Raw genomic sequence first — 16,787 nt, forward strand, 5'->3', positions numbered from 1 at the left:
CTTTGAATCAGACCCTGTTCAACCGGAACTGGTTGGACTAGAACAGAGTAGGAATGAACAGTGCAATTAGCATGAACCATGTAAAAATATACAATATTCATGTTAATTGCATTGTTCAGTGCAAAAGGCAAAAATTCCTTACTTTTGTTTCCATACATTTCGGACGCAAAAATAATATGGGACCAATGAACAGTAAATCTTGTTCTTTCATTACCAAACAATTTAAATCTGCGATGTAATTAAAACACAGCCGTAGCCTCATAAACAAACTATCTAAGTGCCATTGATTAACAATCTAGTTTATTACCAATTTTTACCTAAAAAACTAAATGGTGCCGGAATGTTATATATATATATATATATATATAGTAAAAATATATTTTTTTAATCAATAAAACTATAGTACTATTCATTAAGTAATTTCTTGATTTTATATAAACTTCTCAATATTAAAAATACGTATTTGTTTTTAAAGTTAAAAATTATTGTATTGTTGATTAAAGGTATTTGAGGTTTTTAAATTTCAATATATAATGCAATTACATCTTTAATATTGAAAGAAACAAAACATATGCTATAATGCAATTACATCTTTAATCTTGAAAGAAACAAAACATATGTTTAGCATTTGAGGATATTTTTATACTTTTATATGAGTATTTTATGTCATTGTCGGAGTTATATGAGCATATTTTCTTGCATTTTATAATGCTTAAAGCTACTAAAGCATGATTGACACATCCCGACGCGTGAGTAGTATCATTGTCCATTCAACTGGCACGTGTGACATCACTCTATGGATATAATTGGCCTTTCTTCGTCTCTCTAAATACATCATTAATTCCTCTTCTATTTATAGTAGCATGTGGCAACTTACAATGGTTGAATTATCATTAGTGGTTGTTTGGTTTTTTTCCCTTTTTTATCTCTCTTGATAGGTATTGTACACCATTGTCATCTTTATTTTTTATTTTTCAATTTCAATTCCCAATCTATTAATTTCTTATTTCATTTTTTTTATTTTTAGAATTTTTTATTTTTTTCAATTTAGTCCTTCAATTGCAATTTCTCATATGTTTCGTTTTTCATTTTGATCCTTGTTTTTTAAAATTTCTAATTTTATCCTTAACACTTATATTGAATTTTTTTTCCTTCCTATTTCATCCTAAAATTAAATTTTATGTGTTTTAGTTTTTTCAGTTTGACCCTTTTTGTTTTTTTTTATTAAAGTTCATCCTAAAATTAAATTTTATGTGTTTTATTTTTTTCAATTTGACCCTCTTTGTTTTTTTTTTTTTATTAAAGCTATTCTCTAGTTCAATTAAATCCTTCAATTGAAAATTTTTATCCCTCTAATTAATTTTTTTCTCATCCTTATTTTTGTCTATCCTTCTGTGTAACTAATTTTTTTTTTCAGTTTTATCTTTTGATATTTAATTTGTTGGTAATTTGGCTTCGTACAATCATATCGTTTTGCATTAGATTTTTTTAATACTAGTTTTGTAATTATTTTCAAGTTTTTTCTATAAGGTTATCTTAATCTCATGATCTAAGTTATGATTTTTACATTTTTTTTTTATATAAGTTTTTCTAGTCGTTTTGTTTCTATTTTATTTTTCAAGATATTGATCTATTTCATCTATAATTTTTTTATACAATTGAAATTTATTTTTTAAAATAAAAAATATTCATTTTTAGATTATATTATCGATATGTTCTTCCTTGCATGATATTTTTTATGGTGTGGGTTTATTTAGTCAGTTTTATCTGGATTTATCTTTTTAAATCATGAGTTTTTTAGGGTGTAGATTTATATTTTTATTTATTTAAATAAATAAGTTTAATAGATATAATTGGAAACATGTCTCATTTTATGTTATGAAATATCTTGATCTTTTTTACATAGATTTTTTAATTTATACTTTAATTTTTGTATGTAAAAAACCACATTCAAGCAACATGTACACTTGGTATGTTTTTGAAAAAAAATTATAACCCACGAGTAGACGGGTTAAATAGCTAGTTAATTATTGTAGTGCAGTCCAATGGCTGACAATTTCAATTCTTTTTTAATCTAACAACTCATTATTGTTTTTATGTTGTTTTTAGAAGAAATTAAAATTATTTTTTTTATAATTTTGGGTAATTTTAATGTGTTGATATATATATGTATATATGTATGTATGTATATTATTTTGATATATTTTTAAATAAAAAATACTTTAAAAAAAAATATTATTTCAAACATTACCTCAAGGTTTATTAATTTGAAGCGGAATGCTTGATGCTACAGAAAATTCAGTGGACTATTGGTTAAGCAATTCTGGATAATATAAGATCAAGCATTAATATAGTTTTCAAAAAATATAATTTATAATTTTGGGTAATTTTAATGTGTTAATATATATGTATGTATGTATATTATTTTGATATATTTTTAAATAAAAAATACTTTAAAAAAAATATTATTTCAAACATTACCTCAAGGTTTATTAATTTGAAGCGGAATGCTTGATGCTACAGAAAATTCAGTGGACTATTGGTTAAGCAATTCTGGATAATATAAGATCAAGCATTAATATAGTTTTCAAAAAATAAAAAATAAAATTTGTAGGCTTCAAACTTAATATTTCCATCCTCTAAAATTATTTGCTTACCATTTTTTATTTTATGTTTTCTTTCAATCACCGTGCCTTGATGCTTAATAACATAGATCTCAGAACAGATCTTTGAGTTCCAAAGGGTGGAGTGATATTATTTTTTTCTTAACATTGAAATGTCAAAATTATCATTACAATTTATGAAAATAAAGAATTAATTCGGCACATTAATTTACACTGATCAATTATGATAATTATTTTGAAATTGTTAAGCCAAAGAACTAACAAGTATGGAAATGCACCAGAATATCTTGCTTTTAAGGGCATTAAAGAGTTAGATAGTTTCGAATTCTCCACCAAGTATACCATCATGCAAATTCCATCGTACCAACTCACTTTAATTAGTGAAAAAATAAATATAAAAAATTAATTTGATGCATTACATCTTTAATTAAAAGAAATAGAGTTTCTACTATATGTACTATTCAACAAATAAAAAAAACTTTAGCATTTATATCTTATCTATTGAATCCAGTATTCATATTGATATTCTGAAGTTTTTTTTTTTTTCAAGTAGAGTATGTATATAATACAATTATTTTATATATTTTATAAAAGTTTTTTTTCTATTCTCTTTAGCTAAATGCTTCTAATGGTTGTATCATAATCAATCTCGTTAAGCTTATGATTTAACTTGATGATAAATTTATGTACAAATATCAATAATTTATTATAATTTTCATTTAGGAAAATGTTTTTCACTTGTTCAATGATTTTATCATAACCGACCTCGTTAAGCCTAGTATCTAACTTGATGATGAACACCTATGCAAATGCTAATAATTTATTATGATTTGTGCACTCATTTCATAATGATTTATTGAAATTTTTCAAAAGATCAAAAAATTTGATTGCAATTGCATTTGATTTTTCATTTATAATTGAACATTCATTTGCATCACCCTGATCCATTCTCATTACATCTATAAACATACTCCTATGATAATTATTATTATCTTCTATAACTTCATACACGTTATTAGAATTAAAAGTTGATATAATCATAATTTTTACCATAGTCTTATAAGGAACATATAGTTTTCTGTGTGCAAACCAGTATAAGTATTTTTTTCATTAACTTTTTTGTAGAAGATGCATCGTGACCCTATATGGATCGATTTTTTTTTATACCTTTTACATGGACATTAAATATCGCTTCCACTACTATTTAACGGATTAGATAGTGTATAATTAATAAAAATTATCAACTTCATTACAATAATCTATTATGCCCAACCTATTTGATGAAACCTGACACATTCAATAAAACCTATATAGAATATTGATAACAACATGTATTAATTAATAATATAAACTAAATAAATTAGATGTACTCAACTAATTAGCTATCACTACTTTAACTCAAATTTATTAAATCTATTTTGATAGTACATTTCAATCATTATCAATTTTCTCTAAAAATTTAAATTCCTTTAAATTTATAGAAATTTTTAACTTAACAATAAAATTAATAAATGTGAAATACACACATTAAATAAGTCATTGTTTATTTCATTATAAAACACTTAAGTTACAAAAATCAAACTCAATTTCATCAAATGAAAAACAAATATAATTTTTTTAAAATTTTAATTAAACCCTAACATGTATAAGTCATATATTTATACAATAAACTTTTAAAAGAAAAGGCTATAAAACAAGTATACATACTAACAAACTACATATACTACATAAAATGCCAAAAAAATTGATATTTTAAAAATAGATTACAACAAAAAAAAATGAGTAATTTTGGTTATTTGATGTGGTGAATCTTTTTTTTTTTTAAAAAAGAGCCAGAATAAGGATATTAAGAGACTTAGTATTGGGGTGACCAAATTTGTAATAATAAGAGCTTGATTTGTGACAAAAAAAAAAAGGTGTTGTGTGTTGTTTCCATATAAAAAAAGAGGAAGAAAAAAAGGATTTGTTTGTCAAGTTATAATTTAAATATTAACAAAGGATTCATTAATAGTTATTAGTGACCATCATATATTTCCTCATTAATTTTATGAATAATAATGACATATTTTTTTTTATTTCTTTATTTGCAATTATAATTTTCTTGGTAGCTACCAATAAAAAAACTTTCATCAATGAATATCATAGGAAATAGTAAAATAATATTATATCAGTAAATATCACTGCAATTTACTAATAATATTGTTTCCATAGATATTTTTATTTATATTTAATAATTTTTAAATAGCATGGTTTTACCTAACACCAAAAATTAAAGTATAATTGTTGTCTTCTAACTTTCAAGAAGGCTAAACAAACCCTTTGTTTTCTCTTCCTCGTTAGATATTTATAGTGATCGGTACAGGAGCATTAGTTAGGGAATTAAATATTTTCCTTAGTAATTTTATTTTTTTACTAAACTTCAGATATTAAACAAGTTTAAAAATATAAAGATGGTTAGGAAAGGCAAGACATGTTTTTTTTATTTTTTATTTTGAAATGATATAAATTTACTTTAAAATTATTAAAAATAAATACTCATTTTTATATCTTTATCTATCCTTTAAACCAAACACGTCTCTAGTCTTTTGTATTAAGACACTAACCAAACGCAAATCAAAGATCTCCTACTATTTGCTTAAATCTCTACAAAGGATCAATGAGTCCAGACAATGATTCGAAGAGCTTCGAGACAAGCTTCGTGTCCAAAGTTTTCCCCTTCAATGGTTCATCTGCTGATCATGTTTATAGGAACTGATATTCAACTTCAAATGTAATCTACATCAGCTAGGATTTCCATCTCTATCTGGTTTGAAAAGGGATAGTCTTCGTGTAACCTAGTCTAACAGAATAACTCAATATAGTCGATCCTATTTCTCTAAAGTCAACTACTATATTATCGTAAATTCGACTATAAGATGGGAAAGCTGCCTCTACACTAATATAGTCGGGGGCGCACGTCACCGGCTTCGAGAGTCATCAGTAAGAGATCTTGTTTTGAGGGAGGTTCATGTCCCAACTACCAATGACAATTAATCAAATACTACTCTATCATGTGCAGATAAATTTGTTGTCTTATTTCAATGGTAGTAAATGACTTGAGAATCAAAATCAATATTTATGTGTGTGTGTGTGTGTGTGTGTGTGTGTGTGAGAGAGAGAGAGAGAGAGAGAGAGACCAACAGTCTAAAAGAGTTAGCTAAGAGTCTTTAAGCTACAGAACTTTCAAAAGTTAGAAGTTAAGACAGGAATAATAGGAACTTAATTACCATTCGCCATATATAGTTGGGAGAAAAAAACAGTAACGAAAACGATGGAAAGGAGCTAGGAGAACACACTTTGCTTATGGTATGGACAATTGATCTCTTGAAGGCAGGGAACCGCGAATACAGTTAAAACAACATCACGAGTAAGATCACCAGCAAAAAGTAATTAAACATACAAGAGCCTAGTGTTTTATTTATTAACTTTATGAATGTTAGTTTATAAATTGCGAAAAGCATTACGAAAAAGAAATTGTGAAAAGCAATAGATAAAAGGAGTAGTTGACATCCTTGCTACGCATGGGATGAGTATGATCATCAACATCATCATTGACAATGAATTATATGCTTGCTTTTCTAGAAAAGGACCCTCTTTATTTTTTCTTGCAACAAATGGCTAAGCTTTTGTACTGAATACATCAATAAGCTTTCATTTAGTTAATCTCTTTTTGGTCAGCCAGCGTTTTTGGGAAGCTCTTTGTAGTGTTCAAGATCTCGGAAATCACCATTTAGAAGTTGTTTTTGTTTTAATAAATGGATAGAATTAATTGAAATGGAATATCTTCAAATGTTATAAAAACGCATTCGCACATAAATTAAAGCGTTTGAAATGAACATGGTGCTGTAAATAACACAAATTATTTTAAAATATTTTTATTTTATATTAAAAAAATACAACATATAATAGATATAAGATTTTATATTCCACATTGAACATTAAACTTTTATTTAGTGTTTATATAATAATAAACTTTGATATAAATAGTAATCAATAAAAAAAGAATAATGAACTTGTATTTGTATGTATAAAGTTGAGCCGAGCAAAAAATTACCCCTTTGCGCACACCTAGAGTTTTATTTTACTTATTTCTATTATTCATGGTATTTTATTACAACACATGGAGTGATAAGTATAGCGTAGTTGTATGGCAACGTAATTTACCCTCAGTACCGTTGTCTTCAAGCTGAAGTCTTCTTGTTTTGTTCAGGGAATGGGAACAGAGAAAAACATAAGATAATGAAACATAGATTATCCTTCTCTAGAACGTGAACCCCACGCTGAAAAATTTGGTGGCAGTGGCGCCCATGTTTCAATTATTATTATAATAAAGAAATAACCAATAATATTATAGTCAAATTCTTCATTTTTATAACGTCTCCTTTTGGTATTTTGCACTTAGCAAGTTGGGTGAGAGGAATCATTATGTGTTGTTGCTGGGGATTCTTTTCCGTTGGTTATTGCCCCCACATTTGAACATTTGGGAAAGAGATATCATTTTAAATTTGTAGCAGTCAGTAGAACATGATTAAATTAAAGTATGGGTTTAAGATCGAGAAGGGAGCAGTCAATGTGTTATTTGACCATACACCACATCTGCTTCGTGAAATTGCCAGGGAGCAGTGAACGAAGTGTTAAGACTGTGTGCACAACGAGGTGCCAACCGAGCCCAGCTGAGTTGTGAAGTCTTGGGATGATAAATTACGGGAAGATACAGAAATATTATTAAAAAAAAAAGAAGCGAAACGGAAATAAAGGAACAAAATACTTTATGAACAAATCCACAGATGATTTTTTGGTCAATGCAAAGGAAGAATATGCTACCCAAGAGATCAATGCCCTCTTTTCTTGACAGGTTAAAAAAAATCAAACTAATTTATTTTCAAAATCAGGATGATGACAAGCTGCCGGGGTGTATCTTAGGTTGATATAGCAACTAAAGATAACTTGGAGAATCTTGTGAAAGTCGGAGGAGAACCTTTTGAAGAGTCCAGATTCTTCATGCATTAGTTCGGTCTCTATAAAAGACCTAAAAAGAAAATATATACCAAAAAAAAAACATTTTTCTAACTCTTTTATCATTGTACGTTGACCCCTCTATGTTTTTTGGTAATAAAAGTTATTTTGATGTTTTATAAATATAAATAAAGTATTTTTATGACTTTTAGTACAATTTTCTCTTATAATTATATCTATGTATAATATTAGTATATTATATTTATAATATGGTTTATATTATATGTACAATTATATATGTTTACACAAAACATATGAATATGGCGTATAGTGCATTCCCTTTTCCTTAAAAAAAAAAAAAAACAATCAGTAGATGTGGTCGGAAAGAATTAAGTGTTCACTTGCAATGGTTGTTGGAACAACAGTTCTAACTTGAAGGAAAAAACGTTACTTGTATTATATATACATGCAAGTTATGTGACAAGACATAATTTTAAATATAATAAAAAGACAATTTCATAGATATATAACTATAAGAATATTTTGAATTTTAAACCTGCTAAAAAAAATCTCCATATTCATAATAAAAAAAAACAAGTAATACGAAATAGATAGTTAGATCTTTTAGTATGAAAATTATATCATAGGAGTTTACACATGCAAAAATATATTCTGGGTTTCTTGGATAGAAAGTTCTTATGGAAAGGATTTTGTTGATAATCCCAATCAAAGATTAATGGCGGCTGCAATGCTTTATATAAGAACTAAGAAGTCAGTTGTTCATGGTCTGAATTAAGCCCAAATCATAACAAAATCCGGATTGATATGTTGATCTGTTAGGTTAAAATCCAAGTTTGGACTTCGTACAAGTGCTCCTATGTTTAGAGAAAGATAAGGGATAGTGTTTAGAAACAAGAATAAAATTGTGTTTATTTAAAAAAAAAAAATTATGCTTTTAAATCATTTTCATATAATATTAATACATTTCTAAATTTAAAAAAGAAAATTTAAACTACAAATGCTACAACACACTCGCATACAGCACAGAAAACTGCACGACTTTAAACCAGGTCCCATCGGACCAACGAACGTGTAAATATTGCTTACAACCAGTACCAGTAGCACTCACCATAGAGGCCCGTGTGCATGTGCGAGCCAGGAATTGGAAGCGGCTGGAAGCTAAACAAAACATCCACGACTCCAGGCCGATAGGATCCAAAATTCCAAATTGTTTGGACTCTTGGCACCAGCAGAGCAAGCAGCATGGATTTGCAAGCTGCGTGAAGCAAAACATGTTAATGACACAAGAATAGCCAGTGCCGAGGGCAAACACTGGTCATTACTTCTACAGGTAGCTTGGGAAAAAAACAAAAAAAAAAAAAAACACGCCAGATTCATATCCACCACACACTCAAATCAGGGGTGATATTATAATCTTTTAAGCTTTGCTTTCTGACAAGAAAATCACGACCGAAAGCATACAGAAACCAAGAAAGTAGGCCACTGTTCCGTGGATGGTTATTATGGCCTTCCTTGTGAAAGTGATTGAATATCAACTTCTATGTCACAGAATGAATATTAAAAAAAAAAAGGTTTATAAATAAAAAAACGAATTTATCAGTTATCAATACAGTTTTCAACCCCAAGCTAAGCGAATATTTGCTGGATGACAGTCTCCGCATTTCCATTGTACTGTGCAAGAAGATGGATAGCATCAGCCCTTGGAAGCGCAAGAAATTCCTGCACCAACCCCAAACATAGAAACCAGAGATTATACAATTGGCTTCCAACCAATATCTGTCCTAGAAGGCTTCTAGCAGTACCCCAATTGAAAACAGGTGAAAAAGCTGTATCTTATTTTGCAGGGCAGCAATAGAAACGCACAACTTACCATAACTTTTAGTATTGCATTTTCATCACAAACATCTCTAGATGACTCTTGAGTTGCGCTGCTACCATCTTCTGAAACCCTAGTGCTGGAAGATATTGTAACCTGGGAGGATCCATGGGTGCAGCTATCAGCATTTGACTTCGACATGGAACAAGCAGAAATCAAGGGAGTATTAACATCTTTCAAAGAATCAATCCTTAGAAGACTTTCAAAACGATCTTTGCACATTTGAAGTTTAAACCACTCATTGTGTGTATGGAGGGTTGCTCTCATCAGCTTCATAAGCTGCGGTTCTTCAACACCAAGCTTCCGACCTACTGCAAACTATCACAGATATAAAAATGCACGGTCATTAACGTGTATACAAAATAATCCTCGGTCAAATAAAGCTCAGAATGCTTATGTTTGTATCGGTAACCCAACATCAAAGCAACCGAGGAAATAGTAGCAATATGACCACCACTTCAAAACAAGTTGGAATATTTAAAAAAAAAACACTGAACTTTCTCTTCAGCATGTTTCCTAACAAATACTGTTAGCATCAGTAGAAAACAAACTTCAAGATTTACTCGCATTGAATATCAATGTTTTAGCGCACTGACCAAAATATCAAGTGAAAATAGCAAATCCCAATCGGTTGATGGGGGTACACAGAAGGAAAACATCTGTAACTTTATCAAACACCCTTGCTATGGAAATTGATCAGCCAGTTCTTCCTCATAGCCTTGTCACTATTCAAATCCTATAACTTTAGATTAATGCTACATACTATGAAAAATACACCACGAATGCTTCAAGAAACTTAATGACACACTCAAATTGCCATACCATACTATCTTTACATGAAGTTATTTTTTTTAAAAAAAAAAACACCAAGCCAACTTTTCCAACTTTTTTATCAACTTAAAGCCATCCATGGATAATAGAAGACAAAATGGCAGTTGTAGAATAAGTAAAGCATCCATCTAATTAAACCATCTTTATTCTTCTTGTTTTTTAAATAAGCCAACCAAATTGAATCAATGATGATATGAGGTAAAGTACTCCAGTTGCTAGAGAGCATAGCCTGCTAGGCATGCAGACAGTAATCTGATCATGCAACACACTGCCAAGAAACTCATTCCAAAACAAGAAAGAGGGGTTCCATGGAGCAAGGTAATCAATCAGTCACTAACCCAAGTACACCATACCGATGCAACTAAAATTCTTCTTGTTTCTTTTCAGATAAAAAAGCCCCTAACCACATGAAACATTATGGAACAAAGCAAGGGAGATGACAAAGATGGGAAAAGATTGTTTTTGTTTTCAAGTAAAAAATGGATGTGACATGGAAATTGGATTGGCTCCTGATTGATTAATTTCGTGATGTATCTTCAATTGCATTTAGCATTACTCATAACTTTAACATGTACCACTGAAGATGCAAGAACAGGTAAAGCCAACATGACATATAAAAGTACACAATACTTACTGTGGCTGAAATCTCACTCCAGGTACTCTTTAACTCATGTACTTCCATTCCATAAAAAAGTAATAAATTAAAAAAAAAAACTACTCAAATGTTCCTTTTTCCTCATTTATGCCTCATTGAGTAAACAAGCACATAAAAATGTTGCAAAACTTCATCACTCCATGAAGAAGCTATTCAATTGTTCCTTTTCTCGTCATTTAAACATAAAAATGTTGCAAAACCTCATCATTCCATGAAAAACCAATTTATTTGTTCTTTTTCGTCATTTAAACACATCTCACAAAACTAGTCGAAATACTCACGGTTCAATTCTCGTTGACAATAGCACAACCTACATCATCTATCACATCAAACACCTCCAGGTGATCTTGTTATAATGAGACACAAAAACAAGATGTCACCCTATTGAGGCATGTTATGTGGTCCCATTTAGACAGTACTTTACACATGTTAATTCCAACGAATTATGACCAATACACAATGGTCAACAAAGTTTCCAGTCGCGAAACAGTGAAAGATGATCACAACCAATTTTCTATGTAAATGAGTAGCACCATTCTGAAAGAATCAAAATGATGGAACAAATCAAGAAGCATTTCCAGTTTAATCACCAAGACCAAGTCACGATACCTGAAGAGAAGTTGAAAGTGCATGTAAAGGCAAGCCTTTTCCAAGGGCATCTTCATTAGGCCAGAGCAATGCCAACAAAGTCTCCTTCAAGGGCTTCAGCAAAGAAGGATCTCTTGATGCTATGGGCCCTAAGTGTGAGCTTGCAACCCTTAGAGCACTTGAATGCTTACCAGAGCTAACCAGTTTAAGGAATTCAACCTGAAACCACCGGAATATTCAGAAACAGCATCCTGTATAAAGCTCAAGAAAAACAAAAACAATACCCTTGACATTTAATTGATGAAAGTCAGAATTGACAAAGGAACCATATTTACTTGTTTCAACTGGAAGAGCAAGAAATGATTTTGCAAAAAAAAGTTTGGATCCAAAGCAGTAACTTCTTCCACAACCTCTGCTGCCATTCCTCTACCTGCCAGTTCCTTCATCCCAAGTACAATCTCATATTTATCATCTCTGCTCTTTATGTCTGCTGAAGGATGCTTTTCCAAGCCCTGCAGAAAAATATTCTATTGGAAACCACATAAATCACTAGAAAAAAAATTACCAAGTAGCTACCTGTTGTTCCCTGGATAAATCTGTACTGGTGGCATTAACGTCTTGCTTATAGTCTTCATCATCTTGCCTCCCCCTCCATCGCTTGCGTTTGCTCCTTTCTCCTGTTGTATAATTTCTGTTTCTTTGAAGAACTTTGGAAATTCCTGCTTGATGTGATCCGCTGGTGCTGCAATCTTCAGAATAGTTTGTCGATTCACACGCATATCTTAACTCAACATCAGTTCCTTGTATGCTATTCACATCCACACTATCCTCAGGAGAGCCATTCATATGAGCATTGCTTACGGAAGTTTCACCATCTGAATGTTTACTGTTAGTATTGTCACCCTCAAAAGAGTAGTTCCTTGAGGAACAATAGCCAGGCTCTGATTGACCAACTTTTAAAGGCTCGGCAAGGGTTTTTAATCCTGATACTAAAGCAATCATAACATGTGTGTATGTGTTAGAGGGAGGGAGAGAGGGAAGGTGAGATGAATGAAATCTAAAACAGAGATAGAAGTTTGAGAATCACCAGAAGGCAATGCAAGACCAGAATCAACAATACCCCTGTAGACACAATACTCACGAACAAGCTCATCAAGCATTGAAACATCCACCTTCATCCGACAAAGCTCATTCTGTGACAGAAATGTTCAAGAATAGTGAGTGATAAGTTCATACAGTCAAGCTGCTCAATTAGCAGAAAATAACTAGGATCTGAATAGCACGCGCACATTCATATACAATGCTTGTTATCAAGTGGACTTCAACACTCTGCATATTGCTTAAATACAACATAAGTTTATTGCTGAAAAAAAGTACAGATGTTGAAGCATGACACTATTATGGGCACATTACAATCACTTGGTGTCAACCAAGGCTAAGACACAGCCAATGCAGTGGATAATTTAATTCATCCACCTTCATCCAACAAAGCTCATTCTGTGACAGAAATGTTCAAGAATAGTGAGTGATAAGTTCATACAGTCAAGCTGCTCAATTAGCAGAAAATAACTAGGATCTGAATAGCACGCGCACATTCATATACAATGCTTGTTATCAAGTGGACTTCCAAACACCCTGCATATTGCTTAAACACAAGTTTATTGCTGAAAAAAAGTACAGATGTGGAAGCATGACACTTTTATGGGCACATTACATTCACTTGTTGTCAACCAAGGCTAAGACACAGCCAATGCAATGGATAATTTAATTCATCCAAATGAACTTGACTTGCACATGTAGAAGATGATATCACATTAAGGATGGAACACATTAGAAAATATGTGTACCTGGAATGCCTGAAACAGGTCTCCCTTAGCAAATCTCAAGCTGTCAATTGCCCCTTGTCTCGTAAGTTCCACGGCGTGTGCAAGTGCTTGTATGTCCACCTGTATTTTAACATAAAACATGTGATGTAAATTGCCTGTATATATGAAATAAACATTATCAGAATTGTTCAGAAGCCTGATGATCCTGCAAGAGAAAAGGAGTTTGCCACTGGGATACAGCCGTTTCTCAGCATCAGCTAAGGTCAATTGCATTGAATATTAGAAACCTCACCTCATCAAATGGAGGTGCTTCATAAAAACTCTCTTGTGGAACAGCAGGAGGATCGCGCTCCTCAAGGAGCAACCTTTCAGTAAGATCTGAAATGGGTGATGAAATACCTTGACGAATGCAAAACCCCTTGTGTATGCTGCACCACATAGAAGAAGTGAAGAAAAATTACAATCCAGCTAGCGCAAGCAATAGCAGGCTGACAAGCACTTAACAGATAGAGTATAAATCAAAAGTAAGCATCAATACCAACCTTATTAAATATCTTAATGTCATAGAAAAGACTGGATCATATGCCTGTAAATGAGCTCTTAAGACTGAGGACATCAATCCAGCAATTTCAAACCTCCTTCTTTCAGACCACTGCAACAAATATTGTATGCTGAATCACACAACTAAAAAGGTACTCTTCCCAGGAAGTTTTGGTTTGCTATGGATATTCGGAGGGAAATATCATAAATGGAAAAGAACCTGATTGCTTCATCATAAGTGAAATATAATCTTGCAGGTAAAATGACAATAGAACATAAATTATTTGTTTAAGTTATCAGCATAAAGTTCCATTCATCATATCAAACTATTCCATACATCTTTTAGTCAACCAGACACCAGTCCCACTTAATTTCCATCAAAACCCTAGGCAAAATAAACCAAGAAAATCTCCAATATATGCTTAAAAGCCCAACACCTCCAAGATATTGTTCCATGTCGTTAATATAAATTTAAGCATTCCAAATGTCATAATTCTACATGAGTGACAAATAAATGCATCAGGGTTACCAAAGAGAAATTTGCATGCAAATCCAAATTCCAAATCAACTATCACGAGAGTTAATAAATATTGAATGGCAACAAAATCCAGGGTTATTAATAGACCAGATCGAGCAAGCTATCATCATCTTTGTCACATTCATATACAGGAAACACATATTGAAACAGAAAAGAAGTTTGCTTGTGTTCAGAGCTTGAAATCCTAGAAATAAGAGGAAGCAGGCTTTATTCTTTATTTTCTAAAGAATGTCCATTGACACAAATGAAATCTCATGGCAAAAAGGAAAAGGGTCGTCAGCTAACATCAAATAAAGCTCACCTCATTTGCCACAGGAGAATTTTGATCATCTTTGTCGTATATAAAGGCAAGGAGAACATGCTTAAATTCCTCATATGCTTCCTTAAACACATACATGGATTTCTGTCAGACCTCCAAATAAAAAGAAGAAGAAGAAGAAGAAAAAACATGGCATCCACACATGATTTTCTGTTTCTTTTTTTCGTGATTACAAGCAGTAATCAAATTCTCAGAAGCTGTGCCATAAAGAAACACAGCACAAAATTGAGTTTTCAAGTATAGTTCTGATAAGATATCCATGAACTCACAATTTCTTGCAGCCAAATCAGCACGGAAACACAACTCTTCACTCAATAATAAAATTAAGAAAATATTTACACATATATTGGTCCATTTACACATCATTTATAAGCTAAAACTAAATATGACATTGAATGACACCATTCTATTACCATGAGCAAATTTTACAATCATTTATCACAATACTGTCAAAACAATTGCAATTACAATTAAGCAAGCCATCTAGAAACTTAAAAGCTCTTGCTACCCATCAAGAAAAAAAGAAAAAAAAGAACTCTCTTCTTCCAAGTACCAATTTATCTGTTGCTGAAACTCCTTCAAAAGCTCAAACTTTCCAAATTATCATCCTCTCCACCAATCCCACTCTAATCAAGTATGGTTTTAATTCACGGTTCAGGAACTTATCAAGTGCTAGGTTATATTCATTCAACAGAAGCACTGCAAAAGGCATTCCACGACTGACCTATCCAGTAATACACAAAAAGCATAACTAACTAGTTTCTTCCACTCCTCCACTATTTCAACTAAATTATAGGATATTATCTCCAAAAGTTACGTTAATTTCTTGCATTTAAAATGTAACCTAAAAATTGAAATCCAAAAACCATCTCCAACACTTCTAATACCTATTTAACCGATTCATGACGAATTTAACAAAATTTATTTTTTTGTCATAAAATTAAGCTAGAAGAAACAAACCGGATACGCATCAAGTGCACATGGAGCGAGAGCCGTCCTTGTGCATTCAATAGCAGAATCCCTCGCCTCGTCCGTTCCTCTCCTTAATAACTCCATAAATTTCTACACACACAAAATTAAAATAAAATACAATTTTCAATTTCACACAAAATAAAATGAAAATAATCAGAAGGAAAAATGAGATAAGGAACCTACCTGTTTCTGTAAGCGAAACAGGAGGCGATGATCATCGAGAATAAAAGGAGCGTGGGAGCGGAGAAGATGAAGAGAAGAGTCAATGTCACCGGACTCTAAGAACCGTCTGATCTGGCGAATGATGAATCGTGATTGATAAGAGGAAGAGAAACTTGGAGGAGAAGAGGATGGAGAGCATATTATTGATGTTGAAGCGGAGTCGTCGATTAAATTCTCTGATTTTGCAAAATCTAGTATGAGTCTGTCTAGAGCCTCCCAGTTCACTGGCGCCGAGTCCATTATTTGCTGTTTGGTTTTGATTTTCTCGGGAAAATTATTTTCAAGGTTAGAAAGTGAGAAAATATACAATTTCTTTTCTTTGCGACCGACGAATGAGAAAGAAAGGCGGCGAAGTAAGGTGAAAATTTGGGGAGGGGATTGAGGGTTATATACCTGCCACGTGTTTGGTAATTACGTGAGGTTGTAAGTTTTGTTTTGATGTAGTGACGGGAGTGGTCAAATTTTCTGTCATGCTGTTGGTGGCGTGAAGCATGGTTATAAAAATCTGACCGACTACAGATTTGAGTCATGTGCTAAACGAATCGACTCAAGTTATTGAAATTATTATTTTTTAATTTAAAAAAATTAAAATGAAGTTATTATAAAAAATTAGAAAAAAAAGAAAAAAGAAATTGAAATATAAGTACATATATATGATAACTATAATTAAAGAATTGAGCAAGAGTTAACCTATATTTTAAAATACAAATTATAAATTTAATAGATTAATTTAAATCATCATAAATTTTGTCTTTAAAAAAACTTTTAAAACAATATTAT

The 16,787-nt window shown here is 31.4% G+C and overlaps 1 protein-coding gene across 1 annotated transcript; it reads right to left on the minus strand.

The window, feature by feature from the left end:
• Window positions 1–9,012: 9,012 nt before the first annotated feature.
• LOC105112570 (Ran-binding protein in the microtubule-organising centre protein) lies at window positions 9,013–16,321 on the minus strand. Its single transcript, XM_011008303.1, has 12 exons — window positions 15,969–16,321; window positions 15,774–15,875; window positions 14,796–14,876; window positions 13,959–14,068; window positions 13,709–13,844; window positions 13,438–13,536; window positions 12,678–12,783; window positions 12,167–12,579; window positions 11,926–12,102; window positions 11,612–11,809; window positions 9,511–9,834; window positions 9,013–9,359 (listed from the first exon to the last, which is right to left on the minus strand). Exons 1-12 carry the CDS (start codon window positions 16,245–16,247, stop codon window positions 9,267–9,269), a joined length of 2,118 nt encoding a protein of 705 aa, XP_011006605.1. The 5' UTR covers window positions 16,248–16,321; the 3' UTR covers window positions 9,013–9,266.
• Window positions 16,322–16,787: the final 466 nt, after the last annotated feature.

Source organism: Populus euphratica, unplaced genomic scaffold (genome assembly GCF_000495115.2).
Source record: "Populus euphratica unplaced genomic scaffold, PopEup_1.0 scaffold354.1, whole genome shotgun sequence".
Classification (NCBI taxonomy): Eukaryota; Viridiplantae; Streptophyta; class Magnoliopsida; order Malpighiales; family Salicaceae; genus Populus; species Populus euphratica.

Bases quoted from the DNA above. Each gene is read 5' to 3' on its own strand.
- LOC105112570 (XM_011008303.1), bottom strand. From the start codon at position 16,247: ATGGACTCGGCGCCAGTGAACTGGGAGGCTCTAGACAGACTCATACTA. The intron at 15,876-15,968 runs GTAGGTTCCTTA...TTGTGTGTGTAG, and splicing joins TGTTTCGCTTACAGAAACAG to AAATTTATGGAGTTATTAAG. The intron at 14,877-15,773 runs GTTTGTTTCTTC...TATGTGTTTAAG, and splicing joins GTGCACTTGATGCGTATCCG to GAAGCATATGAGGAATTTAA.